Source organism: Passer montanus, unplaced genomic scaffold (genome assembly GCF_014805655.1).
Source record: "Passer montanus isolate IOZ18808 unplaced genomic scaffold, ASM1480565v1 scaffold39, whole genome shotgun sequence".
Classification (NCBI taxonomy): domain Eukaryota; kingdom Metazoa; phylum Chordata; class Aves; order Passeriformes; family Passeridae; genus Passer; species Passer montanus.
Window position 1 is genome coordinate 323,188 of NW_024368707.1, and position 27,150 is coordinate 350,337.

Here is a 27,150-nt window from a genome sequence, read left to right on the forward strand (position 1 = left end):
AGGAAGACAGGAGGAAATGGAGAACAGACAGGAGGATAATTTTAATTACCTCCTCAAATCAGTAGGATGTAAATCTTATCCCTGAGGAATGGTTCTAACAACCACCAGCTACACTGGTTAGAAAGTAGTTGCTATTTGTACTGACGTGCAGATTCCACCATGGGTCAGTCATGATGCCTGTGTAAAGAGGCTGTCAAAACAATCTTCCTTCGCAGTTAAGGTGTTCTCAACACCAGGCAACCCCAAAACGCAGGTCATATTTTCCATCTAAATAATAGCCTTGCAAAATGACATGCTACACATGCTACACAACAGAATCCCGACTTTCTCCTCATTATGTGGGTGTTTAGTCTGCCACAGTCCAAAGAATTCTCTTGAAAGCAAAGAACAGATAACAATCAAAGCTTAAAGTTCTTTATCTGTCAGCAGCCAGAAGCAATTATAAAGAGAAAATATTCAAAACACAGAAACATTGACAAGTCTAGGCTGGAAGAGCAGATGATCTGATCCAACCTCTTACTGAAAGCTGGGCCCTGAACTCAGCTGTGTCTTGAATATTTCCAGCCAAGAGGATTCCTCCATTTCTCTGAGCAAGTAATAGCATTTTGCTGTTTTCACATTAAAGACTGTTTTTCTTATATCTAGAGGCACTTACCCTTTTTCCTGTTGCCTCTTATCCTGTCACCATGTACCCTCAGGAAAGCTCCCTCCCTCCTAGCTGTAACTAGCTACTACTATTGGAAAACTGAGTAGACACCACCTGCCCAAGCCTTCTCAGCTGTATGAATCCAGCCTCTTAAGCTGTCAAAGTTCTCCAACCCTTAAGGCATTCACCAGACCATATCCAATTTTTCAGAGCACATTGAAACTAGGGGGAGCAAAACTGTACACAATATTTCATGTGTGTCCTAACAAGTGCTGCTCAGAATAATCCCACCCCTTGATTGCCTGTCAGTGTTTAAAAGGCATTTGGACAACGGCCTTAATAACATGCTTTAGCATCTGGTCAGCCCTGCAGCAGGTGGGGAGTTGGGGAAGGTGTAGGTCCCTTCCAACTGAAATTATTCTATTCTATTCTATTCTATTCTATTCTATTCTATTCTATTCTATTCTATTCTATTCTATTCCATTCCATTCCATTCCATTCCAGTTTTCAGACACACACTAAAGGTTCAGATAACAGAAGTAATTCAGTACCTAATTCAGTTCTGTTTCTTATCATTACCTCTCATTCCATTCCCAGATATATCTGGAAGTAAAAATGTTTTCAAATTAACCCTCTGTGAAATAATAACCTTTTACCCCCCTTTTTCCCCTTCTGTTTGTAAAATCAAAGAGGACATAAAACAACATTTGACAAACAGAACTCGATCAGGACAAATGTATGAATTTACATTTTACAGAAGTCATAAATAGATTTATATGTGGGCCACGTGATGTGGGCTGGGCAGGCAGTTGTTCCTGCTTTGTGAGGCAGAGATCAAGATTCCTTTGCTACGTGGGGAAAAACCCAGAATTTTCAGGGCAGTTTCTCTCATTGAAGTGAAGCAGACCAAAGAGATATGACGCAGGTAAGCACTCCCCCACTGTTCACTCCGCCCTCTTTCCTAATGAGTTTCCTGCTTTTGTGGGACAGACCGAGAAGAGCTGCAAAAGAGTAGAAGGTGTATGATCGTCTAGAAACTGCTTTGGATTCAGAACCTGGAAAACAGAGATTCTACTTTCCCACCCAAAACTTGTACAATGGGATCTTCCCATCAGTTGCTATCTTCCCATATTCACTAGTTTCTGACTTTTATTTTTGAAAGAAATCTTCATAGTTTCCTTACCAAAAAACTCAAAAGGAGGAAGGGAGAGTTTTAACTGGTGTTCTATCCTCGGGTCAGAACGGGAAGCAGCAGTGCACATTTTTCCTTGTGATGAAGAGAGAAGTTAAAACATGACTGCTTGTACCTACCAAAACCTCTTTCTGGTAAGTAGATGCTAAAACAATTATGTTTCTTTTGCATATATTTCTGCTGTAATAAGGGGAAAGCACACAATGTAACATCGAGCTATATAAAACTGTTTATTTGTTTGGAGAAGCATATTCATAAAAAATATGCCCATCGTGTCAGGCTTTTTTCTTTCAAAGAGGTCTTCACCAAAACAGTGGGATGGATGTAAGTTAGCACAGCATGTGCAAGACAGCTCCTTAATTATGGTATTCTTGAATAACCCAGATCCCTGGTATTCATTCCGTATTGACTGCACACAGTGACAACTGCTATCTCTTTCACAGAAATGGGATTTGGAATGGGGAACAGGAAAGACTCATGTCTGAGAACAGAGGAAGAAAAAAAGCACATCAATCGAGAAAGAACTGAGAATACATGCAAATACTGAAATAAACACCTACATTTTACAAAAGCACACATACCCTCGCTACATCCATAACCTAGTTACATTACTATTCTAGTGCTACACTGAAGTAAGATGCTCAATTTACCAGGGCAGACAGGCCTATTAAATAATGCTGCTTTTCTTCCGGGATTTGAACAAGTATTTGAATGTTGATTATGCAAGGCACAAATGTCCTAGAATTAACCCTTATAGTTATTCTGTGTCTTGCTTTTGCAGTAACCTCAATCTGCATTCCTGTTAAGCCAGACCTTTTTAGACATGTCTGGTAATAAGTACTGATGGTCCATTTATTCATTTTATGTTCTGCAGATGTGTCCAAGTATTCCAACTATTCAATATGCACGCACACAGGAAATTCTAATACATTTACATTGGTGTGCACTGATTTCCCAGGCTTATTATGTGCGTGCATGTACTCAAGTGTCTATGTTTTCACTTTGGTCACAATACTTAGAAATGTGTTTACATGCTCATGTTTCACGTTGAAAAAACTGCTCCATCTTCCACAGATGTCTGTCCCTTCAAGTGCCCATCTGTTCTCAAGTGCCTGCTACCACCATCCCTTCTGCCATGTTGTTAGAGACACGCTGGAAGAACATCCGCCAAACCTTGCTGCTTCTGTTCACCGCTACTCTTCTCATCGGGGTCACCATGCTGGCCATCTCCTCTAACATTAACCCAGTAGGCTATTTCTTCCTCGGGGTAGGGGGAGTGTGCCTGGTCGGCTATTTGCTGAGTGTGTTTGTCGAGTGTTACCTGAGGAATCAACACCGGCGTGACGCAAATGAAATACCTCCAAACAGGCAAAGCCAAGCAGGGTAAGCAGCAACCCAGTTACTCCTCTTTCACTCTCTCACCTTACTCATGGCCATTTTAAACACTCTTTTGCTGCCCTTCCCCTGAGGCACCAAATGCAGACTTCGTTCCCCAAGATGAAAATTCTTTTCAGATTGTTTGTTTTCCCTCATTACTGATGTGGGGGTTGCAAATGTCAATGCCATGCATGTCCTGTACCTTTTATAATACATATTTTTTTCCCCCTGGGAACTGATCCACTAAAACTTGCTGATGTTAAACTGATCCAGGCCCATTTTATTTGAGTAATCGAGGCTTGCCAAACAATGAGTCAGACACGGAAAAAGAAAAAAAGTTGAAGCAATACCAAATCTGATTTTGGTTTATCTCTATAAACCTTATCTCTAGAGCAACAGTTTCTTGGCAAACTTTAAGAAAAACCTGTGACTGGGTATGTTTCCACTCTTAAAATTCCTGCTTGACACTAATAAAACCCCTGGATTTTAGAGACTCTGAATACTACCATGTTTTCTTGGCTTCACGTTCATTTGCAGGTTCTCAGCATCACCTAATTTAATCCCAGTTTTCCTGCTGTCATTGAAGAGGTTAACTCCATTTGTAGCCTTGCTCCCTTGTATAATCCAGATAATCATTATCCACTTGCCTAAATGACTTGATATTCCCAAATACAAAGTTTATTTTTAGAAAGACTATATAAAAAAAGAAGTCTATATTGGGCCTTGCTAGTTTGAGGGCATACTTACAGAAAAGTAGTATCCTTTTATTTAAAAGTACAACTTCAAAAGGAAAATGTCTCCAATGTAACATTTTTTCTTTGCAGATAGTTCTTTTAAACAAGGAATAAATAGTCCTTGTTTAAACTAAATGAAACGACTTAATTTTCTCTACTTCTTAAAAATGGATGGACATTGAGCTAATATATTAAAAAAAACAGGTCCTGTTTTAGGTTCTTTATTCCATGAGATAACTAGCAGTTAGCAATCCTCAGTGATAAATTTCAGCTGTAGGAGGACACCAAACTTAACAGTGTGGGTAGCCTAGGACACCAAACTTAACAGTGTGGGTAGCTTCACTACCTCTGGGGAGTGTGGGAAATGGTCAGACGAGCTATTTTCTATACCAGTAAGAAAGACATTCAGTTGGCTGGAGAGGTGAGCTGATCCAGGGGCAGAATATCCTACACAGCAATGCCATGTGAGGTACCCTGTCTCAGTCCCATTTCTTGATTGTAGCATGGTCCCTTATAGTCCATGATCTGTACTATAAACATAAATTATGCACTAAAATAACGAGCATGTCTGGCATTGCTCTCTGACACAGGGTGAACGCTGCCTATGAAGCTCCCACCTATGAGGAGGTGATGACCATGTCAACTCCAGCTCCAGCAATATGGACAATTACATCCAACCCCGGCTCTGTGCCCTCGCCGCTGAGCGAGCCTCCCCCGTACAACGTTGTTATTGAATCCTCTGCCCAACAAGAGATGATGGTGGAGGCTCTCCAGGTGCCAGTGCCACCCAACACAGTGCGCACCTCTGAGACAGACACGGGCTCCAGGATGCAACTGCAGCTGGTGCTGCCCCCAAGACTGCAGTGCTTTGTTTCGGACATCCATGAGGACAAAGACATTGAAGAAAGGTTTGAACCACTGGAGCCACTCACTCCACCACCTGCTTATGAGACTGCCATCAGTGATGAGGTCTTTGCAGATGCTCACCAGCCCTCTATGTTAGGACTGATTTCACCTTCCATGAATACAGAACCAAACTCTCACCCCAATACAGGATGTTCCTAGAGGGATGGTAAAACGGCTGATAATGTTTTGCCTAAACATTTGTCTCACCATTCTTTGAACTAGAATTGAACTACAGACACAGTTTCTGATGTTACCAGAATCTTTTTGCACAAAATAGAAATCAGTGCAATACCACACTGCTTTGACTTGGCAGATACATAAAACCACTGTGAGGAAAGCTGTGTTATTAGGCAACATTCTCAAACTGGAGATACAAGTTTATGGGAGAGGAGAAGTAAATCCTAAGAAGAGATAAGATTGCCAGAAAAACCCTGAAGGACTGTAGGATGCAGCTGGAAGAATCTGCCTGGAAAAGGGGAGGAATAGAAACAACACTAAGCACATTCTGCCTGTGCATTGCAAACAGCAATATTGCTGAGCGCTGTGTGACTTCAGCCACCCTGAAATCTCTAGAGAGAACAAGCCTGTGCTCCCCACCTTGCTATTTTGCAGAAACACAAATTTATGGTCTGAGCTGTTTGTTACTATCCCTCTGCCACACCTGCTCCACATCCTCAACTGTGCTATGGGAGTGTGACTGAGGGGAGAGCATCTGACTGCATCTGGAAGCTGGTACCACCTGATACCTGTGACTTCGGGTTGAAAAGCTAATAGTATGCATCAAATGACTTTTGTTGTTCACAAAGTTCTCATCCCACACAGCCAGTGGTGGACAAGAGGGAGATAAGTTTTCTCCCTGCAAGAGAGGCCAGTGATGGGATATATACACATGTAAGCATCCTCTGCTTGGACTTGACGGCTCTACAGCAGGGTTTATGTCTGCTGTATTACAGATGTACTCTAACAGATGGCCTGAGACATTTTACTGTCATCATGCATAGAAAGGCCAAAGCTCCTCCAGTTCTCTGTGGGCTCTGGAATAGTCCAGTCTGTCTGCCAAGGCAGAGGAGCACTGGAGGACAACAGTCCCAAGGCACATTTGGCCTTCATCCTGACGGTTCTAGGCTATAGGCAGGTTCTAGCTCTCACTGATCAGTGATGCTGTGTCTTTTTAAATGGGTGAGCTAAACTGATCAGCTCTGCAGTGTCAAAGTGGTCTGCAGTATGCAAAGAGATGCATTTGCATCTGGTTAATGTCCAAATTAAAAAATAAAAATGGTGGTCCAAATCTCCTGTGAAGGAGGGCAGCAATCAACCCAGCCATGCTCATGACTGCATCTTTAATTCATACGAGGAACCATCAAACCATAGGCTAGAAGCAAATAAATTATTTCTTATTGTTTGATTCTTCATAGTTCAAAGGAGAAAAAAATAAACCTTTTATGTTGTTTATAAATAAATAGGACTGCATTAAAAATTCCTGGTGGCATCATTAATTTTTCCTCTCAAAAGAAACACTCCACAAAGCCATGCTTTTTCTTGCATTCTGCTTATTTGATAATCTTGGCTTAGAAAAGAGAGAGGAGCTCCATTTCTGAATCAACAGCTGAATCACTTTATTATCATTACTGATGAAGCAATTATGATACCTCTATCATGCAAGTATTAGGAGAGACAAACTGGTTGATCAAAGCAATGCAATTTCTTTAATGTCAATCACTACTTGCATTTCCCTCCTGTATCTGCTAACAGAAAAGAAAAAAATCTCACCAAAAAGTGTCATGTGTATGACGCAGGTGTAGAAATTTTAAGCCTTAAACTGGGCAACTCAGAACTTGTCTGAGTGCACTAAATTTCCAGGAGTCAGGAAGAAATTCAGGTGACCAGCACAGACTAAAAACCAGCCAAAACAAAGACCAAAAATGTCACCAGTTGTGATCAGTACTCTTGTTTAAGCTGAGACCCCGTGGACGAGGACACGAGGCTTGACTCCATTTTCATCAGAAGGCTGATTTATTATGTTATATATTATACTAAAATACTACATTACAACTATACTAAAAGAACAGAGAGAAAAGGATCAGAAGGCTACAAAGACAAGAATAGAATAGGAATCAATAACAAAAACCTGTGACTGCTCACAGCCTTGGCACAGGTGGCTGTGATTGGTCACTGATTGAAAACAATCCACATGAACCAATGGAAGATGCACCCCTGGCATTCCACAGCAGCAGATAACCATTGTTTACATTTCTTTCCTGAGGCCCTCAGCTCCTCAGGACAGGAAAAATCCTAGCAGAGGCTTTTTCCCTAAATTATCATGGCAACACAGTACAATTTTATTTTCAACATTTGTAAAAGTTGTCAAGCCTTTGGAGTTGTGCTAAGCTTTAGCAGATAGAATTCCTGTGCACCAGGACACAGGAAATCTATGTGCTAAAGAATAACATGCAGAAGCCACCTGAAGCTTTATGTGACTTTTTTTGTAAGTTGTGTTGGGAGCAGCTGTGGGAAATGGGGTTATTTAGCCTGGAGAAGGTTCAGGGGAGACGTTATGAAAGCAGATGGTAGCCAGGTGGGGTTTGGGCTCTTTTCCCATGCAAATAGCGACAGGGCCAGAGGAACTGACCTCAAGCTGTGCCAGGGGAGGTTCAGGCTGGATACCAGGAGGAGTTTCTTCTCAGGAGGGTTGTCCAGCATTGCAATGGGCTGCCCAGGGAGGTGGTGGAGTCACCGTCCCTGGAGGTGTTTAAGGGAAGGTTAGGCGTGCCACTTAGTGCTAGGGTCTGGCTGCCATGGTGCTGTTCGATCAAAGGTTGGACTTGGTGATCTTAGAGGTCTTTTCCAAATGATTTTTCCAATTGATTCTCTGATTCTGTAATGAGAGCTGCGAATTTGCTTTCGCTAGGGTGGTCACTTGATATTCCCTTTGTATTTCCCTCCGTATTTATCTGCACCATTCCTCTCTCCCTATTAGTTACAGCACGTTATCATTTCTGACTGTAGCTGATTGCCGCAGAAACCCATCTCAGCAGAGGTAGAGAAACTAAAATAGGTTAAAAATAAAAGGTTTTTTAAAAGCCCAGAGTCGGTACGCTTCCCAGGAAAGCCGCACCCCCACTACTCCGCCCTGTAGCCCCGGATCCTCCGCGGCTCCACACGCCTGAGGCGCGGGCAGGAAGAGGCAGGAAAGCGCTCCCCGTCCAGCGGCGGTCACGTGACGGCGGGAAGCGCGTCCCGCCGTTTGAATCGCGGGGGCCGCCGGGAGAAGGCGGGACGGGTATTCTTTTCCGTCCGTCCGTTCGTCGTCAGGTGGCGGCCGGGCTCGTGGGGGTCTTGCCGGTTCCTCCCGAGCCAAAAGTCGGCAGAGGGCACGGCTGGTTCCTTGCCGCGGCGCTCGCCAGTGGGGTCCCCGCTCCTCCCAGGATGCTGGCGGCGTGCGGCATGCAGCGGTGCCACCAGGAAGCGCTCAAGAAGAACCGGGTGATGCTGGCCAAGCAGCTGGTATTGAATGTGCTGGTGGAGCACATGGTAGAGAAAGACATCATCACCGCGGAGATGGTGGAAATGATACAGGTACGCGGCTTGTCGCCTGCGCCCTGAGCTTTGTCTGTGGCTCAGCTCGGTGTCCTTCCTTGCAGTGGCAGCATGGAAAAAACTCACTTGTTACCTGCACGTTGCAGTGGGATTGCGCTCCCAGGACCTGCAGGGGTTTGGTTGCAGCGTGCAGGAGAGCCATAAGGTGCTTTTGTAGAAAGGAAAAGTGCATTTCCTCTTAAGATTTCCCTGTGTTCTGGTGTGCAGTTGCAGTAGGCTGCACTTAGTGCATCGGGTGGTAGCTTCCAGTCCTCTATTGTAATTTTGTGCTTATCTTTTTCCTTCCATGTACAGAAGCAGGAGTAATATGTACTTCCAAAAGAATACTGTGAAAATAAGTAAATGACTATGTTATAGACCAGTTTGTTGTGGCACCTTCCACATAAAGGATTGGTGCTTCCTATATGTTTTTGTGAATTGCATTTCAAGGCTCACTGTCTAACAAATAATAGATGCTGTTTGTTTGTAGGCTTGTGTTACTTCCCATGCGCACTGGGTACTGTGGAGAGAAGTCATTGGAAATAGCTTGGGATTTCTGCCAGAGGGATGGTAATGCACAGAACACTGAGCAGGATGAACTGCAGGTCTTCAGAGAAAACAGGCTGGAAAGGAAGTGGTTGAAACCGCACACCAAGTGCGTGTCAGGGCTCAAGTAAGGAACTGAGGGAGTTTATAGTCCCTTAGCAAAGTTCATGGTCCTGTAATAAAGAACGGATGCTGAAAAGTAGGATTATGAACTATTTTCTGGGTATGAGTGTAGCAAATGTAAACCTGAGACTGATAAGGTTTTGATAGCAGTGAAAAGAACTTCCTGATTAATTTTGAGTCATTGTCAAAGATAATGTGAATCACTTTGCATACTTTGACGCAGTGTCAAAGACAATATTAGATGCTTCATGGGGCCTGTCAGGGATATCAGTGCTGAATTGTGGGAGCTCCAGGCAGTCTCACCTGAAATAGCTCCAATCCCTAATGGAAGAGAGCAAAGATACCATGAAACAGTGCAAGCCAGAGAATGAATCAAGGACTTCTCTGGGTCTGGGCTGGAGTAGTTAATTTCTTCATAGTAGCTGGTATGGGGCTGTGTTTTGGATTTGTGCTGGAAACAGTATTGTTAATGTTGAGGTGTTTTACTTATTGTTGAGCAGTGCTGACCCAGAGCCAAGGCCTTTTCTTCTCACCCCACCCCACCAGCAATGCTGGAAGGGCACAGGAAATTGGGAGGGGCCACATCCAAGACAGCTGACCCCAAGCGACCAGAGGGATATCCCACTCCGTTTGTGTCATAGTCAGCATGTAAAGGTAGAGGAAGAAGAAGGAGGGGGAAGTTCTGAGTGACAGAGCATGGTGCTGATGATGCCATGGTCTTCAGAGCTGGACTCAATGGTCCTTGTGGGTCCCTTCCCATTCAGAATATTCTGTGAGTCTTAAGTCACCATTGTGAGTGATGGAGCCCTGCTGTCCCTAGAATAGCTGAATTCCTGCCTGCCAGCAGGAATTAGTGGATGAATTCTTTGTTTTGCTTTGTGTGTGTCTTTTCCTTTACCTATTAAACCATATTTATCTCTACTTTTCTCACTTTTATTCCCCGCCATTCCACTTGGGGAGGAGGTAACAGTGTCTGATGCTTAGCAGCCCACAGGGGTTAAGCAACAGCATTGCTGAAGTGTGAAGGGTGAGTAGCGGTGGGCTTTTGATGGCCTGTCACTTAAGGGGGAGAAGGGAAGAAAAGGAAAAAAAATCCTCTCAAACATAAGGTAATGACAGAGAAAGTACTGTTTTCTGCTGTTGTAGGTAAAAAGTATTAAACTGAGACAGAAAGGAAGAAGCCTAAAGGAATCTTCCCCTCCAGATGGAAATGAGTAAAAGGGAATGCAACAATACTTAGTAATGGATTACCAGTAAGGAGAGAGAAAGGTGTTATGATGGATAAGGCAGGTAAAGAGTAATGGCTTAGTGGAAAAATTATGCCTAATACAATTAGCACACCTGACTAAGTGCTTAAATGTATATAAATAGCAGTAGCAGCCTGAGCAAGAGAACTGAGTGACTTGAACTATCTTGCAGGGCATTGATCTGGAAATTGCAACAAAAATAGAAATACGGCAGAGGTAGAAGGAAAGCTGGATCTACAGAATATGCATTGTACTAGAAGGATAAAAATGAAGGGAAGTTTATTGAATAGTCCTAGACATAACAGTGCTATGGAGATAAAGTGCATTTAAAAAAAATCACTCGAGTGGAAAACACTTTGTCTTATCTTTGATCTTCCTGTAGTAGGTCTGTGAATTTTTAATATTCTTCCTGTCTCTGGCAAATGTGAGTACAGGTCTTAGAAATGCTGTTAAGTAGCCTGTTATTGTAAATGTATTGTGACGCTCATTGCCAGGTACATTAATGGAAACAGGAGGAGCCAAATGCCATTGTCTGATGAAAGAGAATAGATTCTCCTGGATGTTATAACTGACTGGCTCTCTGTATATCCCTCTGCATCCCCAGTAAGTCAGGAAACCAAGATCTGGGTAAATAGTTATGCTCTAAATAATATTTTCTTAAAAAAACAACAGTTACACTCATCCTGTTGCCTTGATTTAAGCTCAACAAAAGAAGAAAATGGTTCTGGAAATAGAGTGCTTAAATAAATTTCTGTCATCTAAGGAAAGTGAAATAAGTCAATGAGCTCAGGGAGATGAACCATGACATTTTTTCCTAGTGTGAGGTGTCAAGCCAGTACTGAAACTTTATCCCAAGTAAGAAAAAGATGAGAGGGGAAGTGTGTTCCAGGAAGAGCCACTGAAGGCAAGGGTGACCTGGACTGGATGAGAAGCTCTCAAGAAATATGAAGAGTAAGTAGAGAGTTTATAGGTGTACAACATAGGAGAATATTCAGCAAATACAAGCTGCTTCCTTTGATGTCTGAAATGTGGGGAGATAGTAGGATCTGACAGTATTGAATTTAAATTGGGTCATTCAGAAAGATACTAAACCATGTGAGGTTTTTTTCCACAGTATACATTTTCAATAAGGTGTAAAAAAAAAAAGTGTATACTTTGTAGTGAAAATGATGTTATAATTATCTAGGTGAAAACCCAGAAGAGGGGGTTTCAAACACAGGGGAAAAATTATTGTGGAAATAAAGTGGGACAGTGGAAACTGTTTTTAAGGCAAACTCCAGCATCTACTTGCATAAATGCCTTTTGTTGGAGCATCACATGTTCTTCCAGAGCTCTGGGATGGACTTTTGAAATTGCAGATATGGTAGCAAGAGCTTTCTTGCTTTTTAAACAAGTTGTACTCTGTACTGTAATCAAAGACTGAGATTGTATATATAGAGAGATTTAAATACTCTGTTGATCACTAGACAGTAATGAAGGGATCACTAGTTTTGACAAGTGACATAAATTTGATTAGGATGTTTGTCAATTTTATATGCTTTTTCTATGGATTCTGCTGGTGTATAATAAGACTAATACAGAATTTTGACAGGACTTCAGAATTCATTTACAGTTAGTTTCTGTTATGCAGATTATCAAACTCATCTGTGAGGAGAAAAAATAAATTAGGGATGTATTGGGAAATAAAATGAAAAAAGTGTCTTATTAACTTCTGAATGCTTGCTGCCTATTATTTAGCATAACCTAAATGTGATGTTGAGGATGAAGTCATATCAGGAAGCACAGCCCTTTGAGTGTTTAAGGAAGCATTAAGGAAGAAGTCTGCTAAAAGCTGACTGCTGTGCATACAAAGTGCAGAATATGAACATTCTAGAAATTTCTTAACTTTTCAGTAAAATTAACATTCTGGTTCTTGAGGTCAGCCTTAAACTATCATTTATGGCTCAGAGTCACAGATGTGAAAAAGATGAATCACCTTTAGCTTGTCTCAAAGCAGCTGCAGAAAGCAAGAAAAATTCATTAGATACTTAAGAAATCAAGTCTCAACTTACTTTATTAATTACAATAAAATTCAATGAGCTTACAGCAAGATACAAATCTATGGAGGTGGTTATTTTTGATGGACATGGAGCAGTGTTACCAGGAAGGAGAAAGGAACCTTCATACTTCTGGGAAGACACAAGTAAGGCATTATTATTGGCAATTCTAGTCAATAGTACTGTGAGAATTCAGGATCCTATGGGAATAGGAAAAGGTACACATACACTGTTAAGAGAAAGAGGCTATTTATGGATGAAAGTGACTTGTTTCCCGTAGCAAATCAAGACCAATTTACAGAAAGAGGTTTGATAAATAAGGGAAAGGACAGAACACTGAAGTCGAGGAACACTATTGTTAAAAATAAATGCTCTTAGTCATGAATGAATGAATGTAGTTCTGAAATTCTAAATAGGTTCATAAATACTTGATCAACAAGATTTTGCAATATCCTCCCAAACAATGTGTTGGTAAAAACCAAACTATGTTTGACACTGAGCTTGATAATTATGAATGAAACCAGATGATATGATGTCTTCCATAGCAGAAGATTCACACGTTTGTCACTCAAGGCTTCTTTTTTTTCCCTGATTTTCCTGTGATTGCTGTATTTTTAAGCCTTAGTTGTAACTCATCAGCTACTCCCAATTGTCCACCAAAAGGAGAGATCTTGGATCTAAGTGATAATTAAAACAATATAGGATTAATTTGAAATGCATAAAATTTATTTCTGATACCTTGTGTTTTGGTGCATGATTTTGGTGTGGTTTAGATTTCACAGGGAAGGGTATTATTGTATAAATTATACGTTTTGTTGGCAAATACCTGTTAATATTCTAACAATTAGAACTTCTTGACACTGTTTCATTTTTTGATGGTTACTTTTCCACATATATTAGTGTATATTGCTTCATTGGTCTGAGTATTCATCTGTACATAGAAAATGCCATTCTGGAACTGACTGCATATAATAAGTGTTTTACTTAATGTTTTCTGGAGGATTTGACAATCTGCATGAGACCATAAAATATTGGATAGTAGTGGAAGCACATTTTTGACTTTGTGTATTCAGTGTGAAGAACTAGATACTATTCCGGCAGTAACTGGAAGTAAAATTTTAGAGAGAATATGATGTATTACTGTGTGTGGTCATGTATGAATTGCTGCCTTGTTGTGTTGTCATATGCTCTTGAGCAAATAGGAACAGAGGAGTGTGAAGGAAATCAACTAGGAAGAGTATAATAATGGTTCTAGCACAGCTAAGCATAGTGGTGGGATGTTTTTCTGAAATGAAAAAAAAAGTTGTTCTGATGATTCATTGAAAGTTAATTATGTTGGGTGTAATTGATTATGGATTTTGGTTTATTTTTCCTCTGGGTTCAGGCCAAGTCTGGGAGCTTTGACCGAAATGTGGAATTCCTCAATTTGCTGCCCAAGAGAGGCCCTAATGCCTTCTCAGCCTTCTGTGAAGCTCTGCGAGAAACCCAACAGCAGCATCTGGAGGCAATGATCCTGAAGACAATGTCCAGCCTGAGCCATGAGATTGCAAGGGTACAGAAGTTTTAAAAAAATAGGGCAGGTGGCTTGCATTTCAGATTGGGTTTGGGCACAAAAGGAGCTTTATCAAATGGGAAAAAATCAATTGTTTACATAAGATAGCATGGTTTTGTTGCAAGTTGAAATTTGTAGTAGCCTTAGCAAAAGTAGAGAGGAAGAAACTTAGGAAGAAGACAATTTTTATAAAAATTACAAGGTGTTAGAGGTTGGAAAGGGCCTCTGGAATTAATCTCCTCCAACTTCCCTGCTCAAGTATTACCTTCAGTAGGCTTCCAGGGTCACATCCTGGCAGCTTCTGAATATCTGCAAGGATGGAGATTGCAGCCTCTCTGGGCAACCTCCTCCAGTGCTCAGGCACCTCCCAATAAAAAAGCATTTCCTGATGTTCAAGAGGGAGTCTCCTTGTGTTTGAGCCCATGGCCTCCGGGTCTGTCACTGGGCACCACAGAAAAGAGCCTGGCTCTGTCCTCTTTGCACTCTCCTTTCAAGTATTCATGCACATTGATAAATTCCTCTTGAGGGGGATGAGGGATCACCTGCCTTCATCTCTTCTGCTGGCATTGCTCCTCCTAATGCAGCCCAGGGTAGCAGCTGCCCTTGTGCCAAGGGTACATTGCTGGCTCCTCTTTGGCTTGGCAACACCTAAGTCCTTTTCTGCCAAGGTGCTTCCCAGCTGGGTGGCCTCCAGGATATATATATTCGTGCTCCAGGCATAGGACCTTGCATTTCTTTTTGTTGAACTGTACAAGGTTCCTGCACTGTTCTTACATCCAACAAGTTCTTAATGGATGTGTAATCAATAATCCAGAAATTGAAAGGAAAATATTTTTTTCTCTGAACTTTTTTGGTTTAATTTTAAGTAATTGTCTGAGTAGACTCTTAAGGAAATAAATGCTTGTACTTCTTTCTTGTTATTTTTTTCACCTTTTCACTATGTGTAGTTAGTGTTGTGCTAAAGGAAGAGTTTTGGAAAGATTCCATATTCTTAATACATTGGCAAGGATGGAAACTCTCAGTAAACATATTTTATACAAAGGAAAGGAGATCAAATGCTTCTGAACAGGTGCTCCCTTATTAAAATGTAAAATTTATCAGACTACCCTTTTAATTTTTTGTTTTCAATTTTTTTACTATACAAACAAGGAAATCTTGACAGCACACAAAAATATAGGAATCACGAGACAATCAAATTTTTATTAAAATTGAGAAAGATGACCCCAGTGTAAAGATTGTGAACTGAGGATTTGGGTAGAAGTGCAGATGATCAAAGAAGTCTTGCATTGAGAGGAAGTGCTGCTGTTGTCTTGTCATGATGTTTCTTTTGGAAGTGACCATAATACTATATTTTAGTCATTTTTATGTGTGTATATAAATGCATGTATCTTTTCTTCCATGATACCTTCAGCTTGGTACTGTAGAGGAAAAAAAAAGCTGTTTTGTGCTACTTATTTTCATGGATTTATTGATGTCTTGTAGCTTGAGCACTGTCATGAGTCAGATCTTCCATACCCTGTCAGTGAGTCCTGTAATTCAAAGAGACCCCGTTGGCTTGGTGAGTTGCACATGATTTACTACCTGGTGGCTCCTGCCAGTTTCTTAATACTGCCTTAATTTGATTGTAAAGATAAGCTTGCCACCACTTTGCTCATCCCGGAATGCAAACTTGACAGTAAAATGACTATATTATGATCAAAGAGGGTGCTTCATAGCATATGGGAAGAGATAACCAATATGTGTTTCTTGTTAGCTTTGTTTATTCTTAAGGGACACCTTGTTGCTTAAAACAGTACATGTCAATAAAATTCTAGATTTTGCAGAGATTTTCTCTAAGATATGTAATAGAATTCCATTGAGCTAGCACTCTGATAAGATACTGACTTCAGGCAGTATTCCTTAACCAAGTCTTCCTTCTTAAAAAGTTAGTTTAAGGCCTTATATGTATTATCTGGGTCCAACTTGCTTTTCTTTAGCTTCTATCAAGTGCAGGAAATCAGTTTTTCCTTAACACGCATTTCCAACTTAGACCAGGGGACTGGTTTAATAAATGTTGGTTGGAATGAGTCTCCTTGCTGGGTTTTATGTTGCTTCTGGTAATGCCTGGAGTACTTTTTCCCTAACCACAGGTTTACCCTTTTGCTGGTTACTGGGAGCTCTCTCTGGTGTTAAAACAACAAGTGTCTAATTTTTGGAAACTTTTTTTATTTATGTGCAAGGGTTTTAGGTTGGGTTGTTTTGATTTTTTAGAGCATATGTTCCTCCAACCAGGAGAGCCATGCCTCAAAAGGCTGAAAGAGGATTTCAGAAGAGATCGTGAATGACATTAGCTCAGTTTCTTCGGTACAGAGGAGTGAGTGTTTGTCTGAAAATGGTGAATAGTTGATTGTCATTCCCCTCATCTGCTGTTATCCAGAGGAAAGTGTTCAGAGGCAGATTAAAAAAAGAAAAGGGCTTTGCACTTTATGAAAGTTAAAATTGTCTCGTTTGATCACTTATGCATGTGTTCAGCATGGGAGGCCTTTTATGACAGGAAAGAACTACTCTGTTTGAAATTTTCTAGCAACATTTTGTCAGCCAAAGTTTGAAAGTAAGAACATACTGTGCAAAACAGCAGAAAGCACAAGGATCTTAAATTACATGAGAATTTTGTTTTCATACTGTGTAGACTAGGCCTTAGATAAGGCTAACCCACAAAAAAGCAAAAATAAAGCTGTCGGTTAAAATAAATAAGTATACTGTTACTTTTTTTCTCTTCTGTGTTTCATTTTTGTGTCATTAGACCCTGATCAAACAAGATTTTTGGAGGCATGAAATATGCATAAATGACTATAGTTCAGAATTTGCAAGTTACTACCTTAATGCAGAGACTTTGTCTGAAATTTTTTAATTTTTATTGATATATTTGGTTTTACATAGAACCAATGGAACATTCCTTGGATAATGGAGATGGTCCCTCAGTTCCTCCAGTGAAGTATTGCACTCCTGAATTTTATCACAATCATCAGCACTTGGTAAGTTGTTGGCAGAGAAAGCCTTAAGATGTGTGATGTTTGGATCTATCAGCTGAACATGTGCCACTTAAAATTGAGTTGAAATGCTTCACTGGGATGCAGATCAGAGTTGTGCTATTTGCATAACTGAAAGGTGTTACCAGTCGTGCCCCATTTAATGTGGTTCTCATTTACAAGTGTCAAGAAATCCCGAGAAGTTCTGTAACTCTAAATAAATCTCTGCTTCTGTTTTTTTTGATCGTGAAGAGCTTGGTGGAATGACTTCTCTACTATTGATTACTCTCTGTGAGCTGTCAGTATTATTGCCTCAAGTTTATTTTTCTGTGTCCTCATTTTCTGTAAGATGACAAACCCTCTAAATGACTGTAAGATAGTAGAACTGTGTTTTCAGCTAGTAAATTGCCTGTTTTAATTGCCGGCTGTACGCAATAAAGTCCTTAGGCTTAAGAACCAGATTAGGATGATGTGCTAGAATGCTACCTGTGGGTAGAAAAATATGAATTTTTAATCTTCTGCTGCAGTGTTTGAAGTTATATATATAATCTAATTTTTGTTGATTCTGTCTGTAAATAGATTGTGGTGGGGTGGGCTTAAGGAAAAATTACTTTGTGTTGTGGGATAAACACTTCATTAGGGTTATGCAATGTGAGAGGCCCTATGTATAACGAAACAGAGGTTTTGTGTGTTGGTTTTGGGGGGTTGTTGTTGTGGGGTTTTTTGGAATTGTCTGTGGGGGTGACTTGATTAATAACCAGTGCCAGTGTGAACTTGATTGGGCTCCTTTTGTATCTGTGCTGGATACACCTTATTTGGTATTCTACTTTGGTATAAAATTTTAGTTCCGATTTACAGGAGTGTTAGTAAGTGAATTACTATTGATTTGTTGTTGTTGTTAGAGTGGTAGGGACAGAGAGGGAACTTAATCTGAAGGCGCCTCTCTTAAATTAGTACTTTTCCTGTTAACCTCTTTTGCTAGTTGCACAGTTTTGAAGATCAGTGCCTGACTGTCCCTTGCTGTTGCAATGACACTCATTGCTATTTTACATATCTATCTGCTCCCAACAGCAATTAAGAAACTTCAGCTAAATTTTGCCTAGTGTTGTCCATTGTTGGGGGTGTCACAAATATATGGGGCCCTGCTGGGGTGAGGAAAGGAGAACAAGTTAGCAATATCTAATTCACAGTTTGAAATGGATAAGGTATGTTTATTTTGAAATGAGGAATAAGGCAAGGCAGTCTAACTTATTAATAATGGCGTAGCATTGTCAGTTGTAGAGGTTGGCAAGCATAGACATATCAAGTTGGTGTGGAATGATTGCTGTTCTATTCTAACACACCAGTATTTCCTTGTGTAGTCTAAACTTACCCATTTTTAATCTTCCTTTCAGGCATACAAGCTGACATCAGAGCCCCGAGGCTTAGCGCTGATCCTCAGCAATGTCTGTTTCAGCAGCGAGAAGGACCTGGAATATCGCGCAGGGGGAGACGTGGACTGTGCTTCCCTGGAGATGCTCTTCAGGCACCTTGGGTATCGAGTCACTGTTTTTCATGATCAAACTGCACAGGTAAGGGGGTGATCCCAGTACTTCACAACTGGTGTGCATTAGAGTTTGTGTCATAATTGTCTCAAGAGGTTCCCTTTGTATGCAGCTGAGCTTTGAAGATATGAATTATCACTTAAGAATGGAAAATGAGGCTGAACATGATTATGTCTGCTCTCATACTGATCAACACGAGAAAGCTTGGAGGGCTGAGCTCTTCCAGTGGATAGCAGTATCACAAAGGACTACAAGAGGTTTTACTCTAGTCTGACCCTAGTGCAAGGGAGGACTTTTGAGACAACACCTGGCACATGTGTTAAAAGCACAAATGAATTAAGTCTCAAATTTACTCTAGATAGGTTTTCCAAGTGTTCTACTCTCCTAAAAGTTAAACTTTGCAAATATTTGATGTAGTCTTTGCTATTGTGATGTTTTCATGTCCTTTCACTATTGAAGTCAGTTGGCATCCCATTCATCAGTCTATGCGTGCAGTTCAGTTCCAGGCTTTCAGTCTTCGCTAAAAACATGTATGTGCTTCACTTAGGAAAATTGGTTGTGTTCCATGACTAACTTAATCAAGCCACTCTCCCTAGAAATGCAGTTGCTGTCTTCTCCAGCATCTTTTGACCTTAGTCCTTTTAAATCCTTATGAATTCAAATGATACAAGACCTTTTAAAGAGTGTTTTATTCAAGAATAGAGCTTTTCCAACATTGATAGAAGATATTTGCATCTGCTGTATTGTCAGAGTTACTGAAGTTTTCCAGTTTAAATTTTGAATTGACCACTAGTGTCTGAATTCTGAAGTCCAGAGTACTCTGAAGTCCCAGTTCTGAAGTTGCTCCAACATCCCAGCCAGATTCCAGTGTCATTGTAAAATAACACTTGTAAAATATCACTCTGCAAAATATGACTTGGTTTCCTCTGTTGGCTTAAGTGATTCCTTCTTCACGGTGTTATATTTAGGACTGAATATTGCATAAAAGAACAAGAATATTTTGCCTTTTTTTAATAGTACACATCTTTTTCATGTAAATTTGAGGTGTGTGTGGTTTTCTTTGTTACAGGGAGGGCCATTTGTGTTCTTCCCAGAAAATTGATTCACTTTCCCTATGAAAGTCTGGAAAGCATTGAATTTTTTTTTTCCTATTCTAGGAGATGCAGAATGCATTGGAGGGATTCTCCAAGCTGCGAGATCACCGAGATGTGGATTCCTGCATTATAGCTCTGCTTTCCCATGGTGTGGAGGGTGGGGTTTATGGCAGTGATGGCAAACTACTACAGGTATGTTGCTGAGTCCTAATCTCTTGTTGTAAGTTATCTCTAGGGAAGTAACCAACTTGAAAAAGAAAAAAAATTATGCAAGACTGAGGATTCACATATTTCAAAACAGAAAAAAATAAGGGCTGGAGGGAAGAAAAGGGCAGGGGGCTGTCTGTGTGAGGTCTAGAAAATGAAAAATGGCAAGTAGGAGAAATTATCTCTCTGTATAAATGCTAGGTAGAGTTCATGAATCCAAGCATGAGTTTATGAACCTGGGGAGAGGGTGGAAGGGATGTGTTTGTCACACACTGAGTTTGCACATAAAGGAGAGGATTACCAAGACTGGTGAGGTAATAAGCAAACGACAGGGAAGCAAGGTGAGACTGGGTTTGGCTTACAGAAGGCTACAGTGAAGAAATTTCTTCTCTTTCTTCTCTCAGCTGCAGGAGGCTTTCCGGCTGTTTGATAATGCTAACTGCCCAAATCTCCAGAATAAGCCCAAAATGTTCTTTATTCAGGCCTGCCGGGGAGGTGAGTGCCCAAACACTGAAAGCCATGTACTTTGCATGCTGTTAAGGCTCATTTTGCACACATGCACACCCTCACATTCAACTTGCTGTCAACTTTCCTCTTTGTTTCTCTCAGGTGTAAGTGGGACCCATATTCACCTCCCTCTGCCCTGCTGCTGCCACTGCATCTGTTGCTCTGTGAGTGTCTTTAGCTCTGCATGAGGTGTGTGCATAGCCTTGCAGACCCCAGAGCACCTTAGTGACACAAAGCTCTGTCATATCCCACTCATACCCCGAGGCTCCCTTGTGCTGTGCCTGCAGTAGGGGGAGTGGGGCACATGAAGTACAAATAGCATAGCATGGAGCAGAACACTAACAGACTGGAGTCTTGCTGAGGTCCTGTCTTCCTCTAGATCCTGAATGTGTTGTGTTTCTGGTGGTGGTCTCTTGAGCTATCAGAATTGGTTCCAATTATTTTTAGGGTTTTGTCTTTTTCCTTTACCTTAGCCTGTTGTCAACCTCAAATGACCTTTCCTTGCGCCCTTTTCCACGTACTGCTGTTGAATTCTTAGATGCTGTTGTGCAGATCTCTTTTCATGATTCTTACAGACTTGTTCTTCTTCTGTGCTTTGTGTACCTTTTTTTTTTTTTTAAATTCTGCTATTCCTTTTCCTTCCTTTTGTAACTTAACAAACACATCTGTAACTAACTAGCTTTCAGATCTGCTAATGACCACATTTTTCCCTCAAGTGTTTGGACTCTGTGAAATTGCAGACATTCCAAAGTGAAACTCTGTCTAATAGTTTCTTTTTTCCCCATTGTGATATAGGAGTTTTCCTCATGTGTATGCTTTTTTCCCTGCTTTTCCCTTGTTCCTCACAGTTGTCTCCCTTCTTTCTCACTTTTAGCAAGCTTTAAAGTTTGTCCTCTAGTCTCTACTCTTCTTTAATCCCAATGCAGGCAAAAGCCCAAAGTCTACCTGAAGTATTTCAGTGATCAGAAATACTTGATCTTTTTAAGCATTTGGGACTATTGTACCATGCATGTTTACAATATGAATTGAATCTGATTGCTTTCCTTATATGAGTGCACATTTAGATATTCTTGAATAAATATGAATGTGCAGACTCAGGGTGGAACTAAGTGTAATAAGCCAGAATTTTCAGCTGACCTCATTATGTAATTATGTTTATTTGGCTGTTAATGTTACCAAAATGAGTCTGTTGAGACTAACAAATCAAGCTTGGCCACTGTATTCCCAAAAAAGTTGCCATCAAGTGGTAAAGCTTGCTATGCACAATGCTTTAGAACTAGGATATTGCAATAGACAGAGGATTAAGATACTTGAAAAACTGGAAGGACAAACTCAATTTAATACAAAAACAGTAAAGAAGGCAAACCCCTGCCTCGTCTAACCTCTTTTAAACCTTGATTAATAGTTGGAGGGGAAAGCCAATTACAAAGTAATTGAACTGTCAACAAACATGTGTATCCTTTAAACAGCATTAAAAGGACTGTATAAATAGTATTGTCAACTTTGAAATAGTAGTCAATCTATCTATGCCATGCAAATTAGCTGGAACTAGTTGAAACAAGATGAGAAATACATAAATTATTCTTCTTCTCTAACCTTACATTGTAGGCCTGCACTATCTTCTATTAGTGACACATTTTTAAAATGTAGATAAAGAAATGTTGGTACAGTCCTAATTCCCAATGAGCTTTTGGCAGGAGTCTACTAAAGAAGTTAAGTAGTCCACCTACAGTCATGGATCAAAAACCAGTGGCAACAGAAAACAATGGGAAGAGTTTCAGTGTGGTATAAAATGAAACTTTGAAGTTGCTTAGAATCCGTGTTTAATGTACTCGATTCAAAAGAGTGAAAAATTAAGCTAACAACTGGGTAGTTAGCAGTTACTTAAATTAATTGGCAGAACAGCTGTCTGGGAGCTTCAATACAATTTAAACAGACTAGATCAATCTCTGGCAGTCGTTCTGTAAATTAGAGGTTAAGTATGCAAAGGGTTAGTGCTTTGCACATATTAGTTAAATTGATTGGAGTGGTGTTTGAAAATATGCATGAGGAAGATGTGTAATTCTGAAGCTTTAATCAAAAAAGTTTTGATTTTATACATAATGGGGTGATGACAGTGTGAATAATAGAGTTGACAGCAAAATTACCTGAGTCTTCTGAAATAAAGTGCACAGTGAACAATATACTAAATTTTTAAAGAGACAGAACTGGAAGGATTTGGAGAAGTGTTATAAAATACATCAAAAAAATATGCATTGCTACCCTAAAGAGATGAGAAAGGAACTTAATGGAAGCCATTATGAAATTCTGAGCTATGGAGACTTTAATTCTAGGCTGTTTCAGACAATCACATCCCTCCCATTGCTGTTTTCTTTTTAGAGGAAAAGAACAGTGTTGCTGACTTATGAGCTGACCGCTTTCTGAGCTTAATTATGAGATGCCACCTGTGCCACTGCGTGGTAAAGGGTTAGAAATCTAAATGTATTATTTAGGCATGAACTAGCAATAAAAATTGAGAAACATCTTAGGAGGAAGGCCTCTGAAGTGGACACTTAAGCCTTGTAACACTAGACTCTGATTCTGCTGTTAGGTAGTAAGAATAATAGATTCTCATCTTAGAACAAAAGAAAACAAAAAGGCAAAATTATATGGAAAATTTGTGAAATGTAATTTTAATTTTCTTGCAACTCAGCTGGAGTATCCAAGTTACCACCACTAAGCAATTAGTTGAGATTATAATGGAAGCTCTGCATCATGTAGAACACCAATTGAGAATATCTACATGTGCATAATACACACTAATGAATCCTGGAAAGGGCATTAAATGCTCTCCAGGTTTTAAACTGATCTCCATAGTCTGTAGGTTTCTCTCATGTTTGGGTTCAGATTATTTTGCATTTTTCTGCTGCTGCACAATTTATGCTTTTAATTGAAACAAGCAGTATTGTAATCAGGTTTTAGAAACGGGTGAGATACTTGGTTCAGGTTTTCTACATGTCCTGAGTGTAGATCTTAGCAACCAAAATTAGAGCTCTTGTTTGAGTTTTGCAGTAAATAGACAGTTAGCATTGCAAAATGCACTAGACATTTTTGGCTATTTCTGAGGTAGGTATGAGTGGAAGATGAAAACTTCATGGGTAGGCATCAAATCCTTCCATGAATGGTGGAGCACTATCAGAAACTTGCCTGCTTTCATGGTTATCCCATGATCTCTGCAGGAAGAGGTGGGAGCAGAAATCAGCATGCAGACCATGTCAGGTTAGGTGGAGCAGGTGCAGCAGTTGTTGGTATCTGCATTAGTTTGTGCATAAGAACTTTCAGATGAGTTTAGAACAGCTGAGAAAGCCTCAAGTTCTTGCAAAAACCTTCTGCTTGACAGTAATTGTGACATTGATGACCACAAAACTAATTACAGGAAAGCTACATCCAGTAGCTTATACATTATATTATACATATATAATACGTATATGTACATTATATATATATTATACATTCAGGATAATTTCTTCTCCCTTTCTCCCTCTCCTTATTTATTGCCACCACAGATGAGTTGGACCGGGGAGTGGATCAGAGAGATGGCAAGGGATGGTCAGATTCTCCAGGCTGTGAGCAAAGTGATGCGAACAAGGAGGAAAGCCTGAAGCTGCGGCTGCCAACGTGTTCGGATATGATCTGTGGATACGCTTGTCTGAAAGGTAATTGTTTGGGCCCCTAATTGTTTAGGCATAAGGAGGTTTCTTGTGTCTGTGTTCCCCAAAAGTCTTCATGGCAGACGCTCTCTTGCCAGGCACCGCAGCCATGCGGAACACCAAGCGCGGCTCCTGGTACGTCGAGGCGCTCACCTCGGTGTTTGCAGAGGACTCCCGACACACCCACGTGGCTGACATGCTGGTAAAGGTAAAGGGCATTTCCTCTCCCACAAGGGCATTTATTCTCCCACTCCTACCTGGTTTTTGAAGAGCCTTCCATTGCTTCAGGATGCTAGGAGTACTCTAGTACTATTCAAGCACTTATTCTTGCCTTGTTTGTAGCAAAACTAAAATTCTTTCCTCCTTCTTATTTACTTATTTATGTACATTTCCATAGCAATTTAACAAAGTAATGATGCTGTTTCTTTGACTCCTTCTGTTTCATTGATGTGATTGCATGGTGAACTTGGGAGTAGAGTTCATATTGCTTGCCAAGAATTACTTTTCTTCTATAGAAATAGCTTTCTTTACAGGTGAATTCATTCCCTGAACATGCACATAACACAGCTGCAAAAGCACCAGTGTTCATGTAAGGTAAAGTTTGAGAAAGTGGAGGAAGAGGGAGTGAAAAAAAGCAGTGTGACCACAGCAACTTGAGCTGCTGTGGAACTGCACCCTAGTTCTTTATCCTTCTTATAATTAGGGGACTACTTAATGCATTAAACAGAAAAATCTGTGTGTACAGAAAGAAACTACATTTTTCTTCCTTCAGTCTTTTTAATCCTTCGAGCTACTTTAATTTATTTTTTTTTTGATCTCACATCTAGGTGAACAGGCAAATCAAGCAACGAGAAGGTTACGCCCCAGGCACCGAATTTCACCGCTGCAAGGAAATGTCGGAGTATTGTAGCACGCTCTGCCGGGACCTTTACCTGTTTCCTGGCTACCTACCTGGAAAATAACCTTGCCAGCTCTGTTTGAAGAGAGATACTGCCAAAGCTGAATTCGACTGTGGATATCTGTTTTCACTCTTATGAACTGTGACGTCAGATGTGCAAGCAAGGAGTGCCAGTCTAATTCTTTATGTCCTTTTCTAAAATAAACTGGCAACTCTGCTTGTAATCTGACTCAGTTCAGGGTTTAAAATTCTAATATCCCGATTGGCTCTGTAGGTATAGAAAGTGATGGAAAGAGGATCAGCATGGGAAGTAGAAAGAAGTGGGAACATCCTTTGGAAGGAGACATAAGGACATTTATGAACAAAGTGAATCTCTAAATGGAAATGGACTACTAGTATGATTTTTAAGTTAAGCCTTTCTGAAAGGAAAATCAGTCAAAAGAAGCTACTTATCTTATGCTTGTTCTTCAACAATTTTAAGTACTTTCTGCATGGTTATTCATACAGGACAGTCGACTCCTGTGTGCATTAGAAAAGGGCTTCTTATGAAGGAGAATCTTCCCCCCCGCTCTAAAATGGAAGGTTATTGTTCTCAGTACTCAACACTTTCCATTTTAGACACTTAAAAGTCTATTTTTCTATATTCCTCCTGTAGCCAAGTTATCAGATATCCCAGAGTATCAGCAAAACCCAGACAGATATGCCTGCATAAAATGCCCCAGAAATATTTTGAATCTAGAAAATCTAGATTAACTTTCCTTAGTCCCAAGAGTGAGAATGGAATATTCCTTTTGAGGAATTTGTTTGCCATAGTACTTACATGTCGCAACAGACATTCACTCCAACTTCTCAGGACTGTATAAATTGCACTGTACATCTGAAGCCCTGAAACTCTACAGCCTTGTACAAGAGGACCTTTTGTCAAAAATATTCAAGGCAGCTCTTTACAGTCTAAGCATGTTGCTTGGATTATTTATCACTGCAGTTTTTTTCCCGTTTTAAATGAGAGAGAAGAGTTTTACATTATTATCCTGTTCTGTGAGTTTTCTTTCTGAATCCGTGATCACTTAAAAGCATAATCTATCACTTCTTTTGGAAATTTCTACCACAGTCTCTTCATGCTGCAATTTGTGTCTTGCTGTGTCCAACTGCAGTTACTCCCACTTGATGTGACATGGGAGATGGGCATTGTTCTCTTTTTGTGGTAGAGCCTAAATCCTGAGATACTGGATTACATGTGGACTACAGGTGGCTCACTTCAGTCTCAGTCTCTCCACTTTGTAGCACTAAGTTGGCATAGTTCTGGCTTTTTTTTAATGTAAGTATGGCTTTTAAAATATATTTTTCAGGATAGAATTATGAATGGGAAGCGCAAAGGTAAATGGAGGGAGGCTGGAAAACTAGGCATGTGCTCTTTTTATTATTCTGCCTAGTAAATGAAGGCTGTGTTTCCTCCAGCTGACAAAGGTGCAGCATTAACGTGTATCTTGTATTTATCCTACACACAATGTGATGAACAGAACAAGAATCATACTTGCCAATTGGTGCCTTACTCTGAAGTCTAAAATACCAGTACCTCCTGTACCTCCCTGGAGCATAAACACTGTCTTCCTGAGTGCTCCCTCTACAAAGTGGTGCAATATTTTGCAGATAGGTTTATTGATGAAGCAGTCCATTCTGATGGATTGAATTTCTCTAGGATTGCATCAAGTTGCATTATCACTGCCACTTTTATATGTCTTTTTGTACACATGTATTTTACTGCCTTGAGGTGTCAAAATAAAGAATTTTTGTTTGATTAATCTGTGCGGTGTCTTCCATTTGTAGAATTAGACCTCTGCAGAAACAGAGGTTCTACATAAACAGAATTTTGTGTCATTTCTTGAGATAGCACATCCCAGAGTGGGTTTTGAACTCTCAGGCAGAAGCCTGCTACTTAAAGCTGCAACCACTTTGAGCTGCTTGTAAATTTTGGTAATTCCCAGGCCAAACAAAGACTGATTCATTAATAAAGAGAGATGAGGCAGAACCACCAGGTAGGAGGCTGATGTTGTGCTTCAGCAGATAAAATACTGACGTTGGAAAAATTTTGGGCTTGGTGTTTTTGAAGGAAAATTTGATGTGAAAATGAAGGGTTCCTGGAAAAAAGGAGTCTTGGAGGAAGAGAATGAAAAGAAAGTGAAGATACCATCAGTCAGAGATATTCTGGAAGTGGAGGAAGGTCCAGGGGGATCAGAGAGCTGTATGGGAAGGAATCCCAGGGAATGC

General features: G+C 40.3%; 2 protein-coding genes across 3 annotated transcripts; both read left to right on the forward strand.

Annotated features, from left to right (window-relative positions):
* Positions 1 to 1,481: 1,481 nt before the first annotated feature.
* Positions 1,482 to 6,325, forward strand: TMEM139 (transmembrane protein 139). 2 transcript variants are annotated; one of them, XM_039718018.1, is made up of 4 exons: positions 1,482 to 1,571; positions 1,887 to 1,972; positions 2,913 to 3,221; positions 4,540 to 6,325. In XM_039718018.1, exons 3-4 carry the CDS (start codon positions 2,974 to 2,976, stop codon positions 5,012 to 5,014), a joined length of 723 nt encoding a protein of 240 aa, XP_039573952.1. In that variant the 5' UTR covers positions 1,482 to 1,571; positions 1,887 to 1,972; positions 2,913 to 2,973; the 3' UTR covers positions 5,015 to 6,325. The 2 variants fall into 2 exon arrangements, with proteins under 2 accessions (XP_039573952.1, XP_039573951.1); XM_039718017.1 differs by lacking the exon at positions 1,482 to 1,571 and having other exon boundaries at positions 1,607 to 1,972.
* Positions 6,326 to 8,106: 1,781 nt separating this feature from the next.
* Positions 8,107 to 26,680, forward strand: CASP2 (caspase 2). The gene is made up of 10 exons (XM_039718016.1): positions 8,107 to 8,431; positions 13,768 to 13,935; positions 15,418 to 15,493; positions 16,855 to 16,949; positions 18,338 to 18,514; positions 19,645 to 19,773; positions 20,193 to 20,283; positions 23,841 to 23,990; positions 24,083 to 24,192; positions 24,812 to 26,680. Exons 1-10 carry the CDS (start codon positions 8,282 to 8,284, stop codon positions 24,944 to 24,946), a joined length of 1,281 nt encoding a protein of 426 aa, XP_039573950.1. The 5' UTR covers positions 8,107 to 8,281; the 3' UTR covers positions 24,947 to 26,680.
* The last annotated feature ends 470 nt before the right edge of the window (positions 26,681 to 27,150 follow it).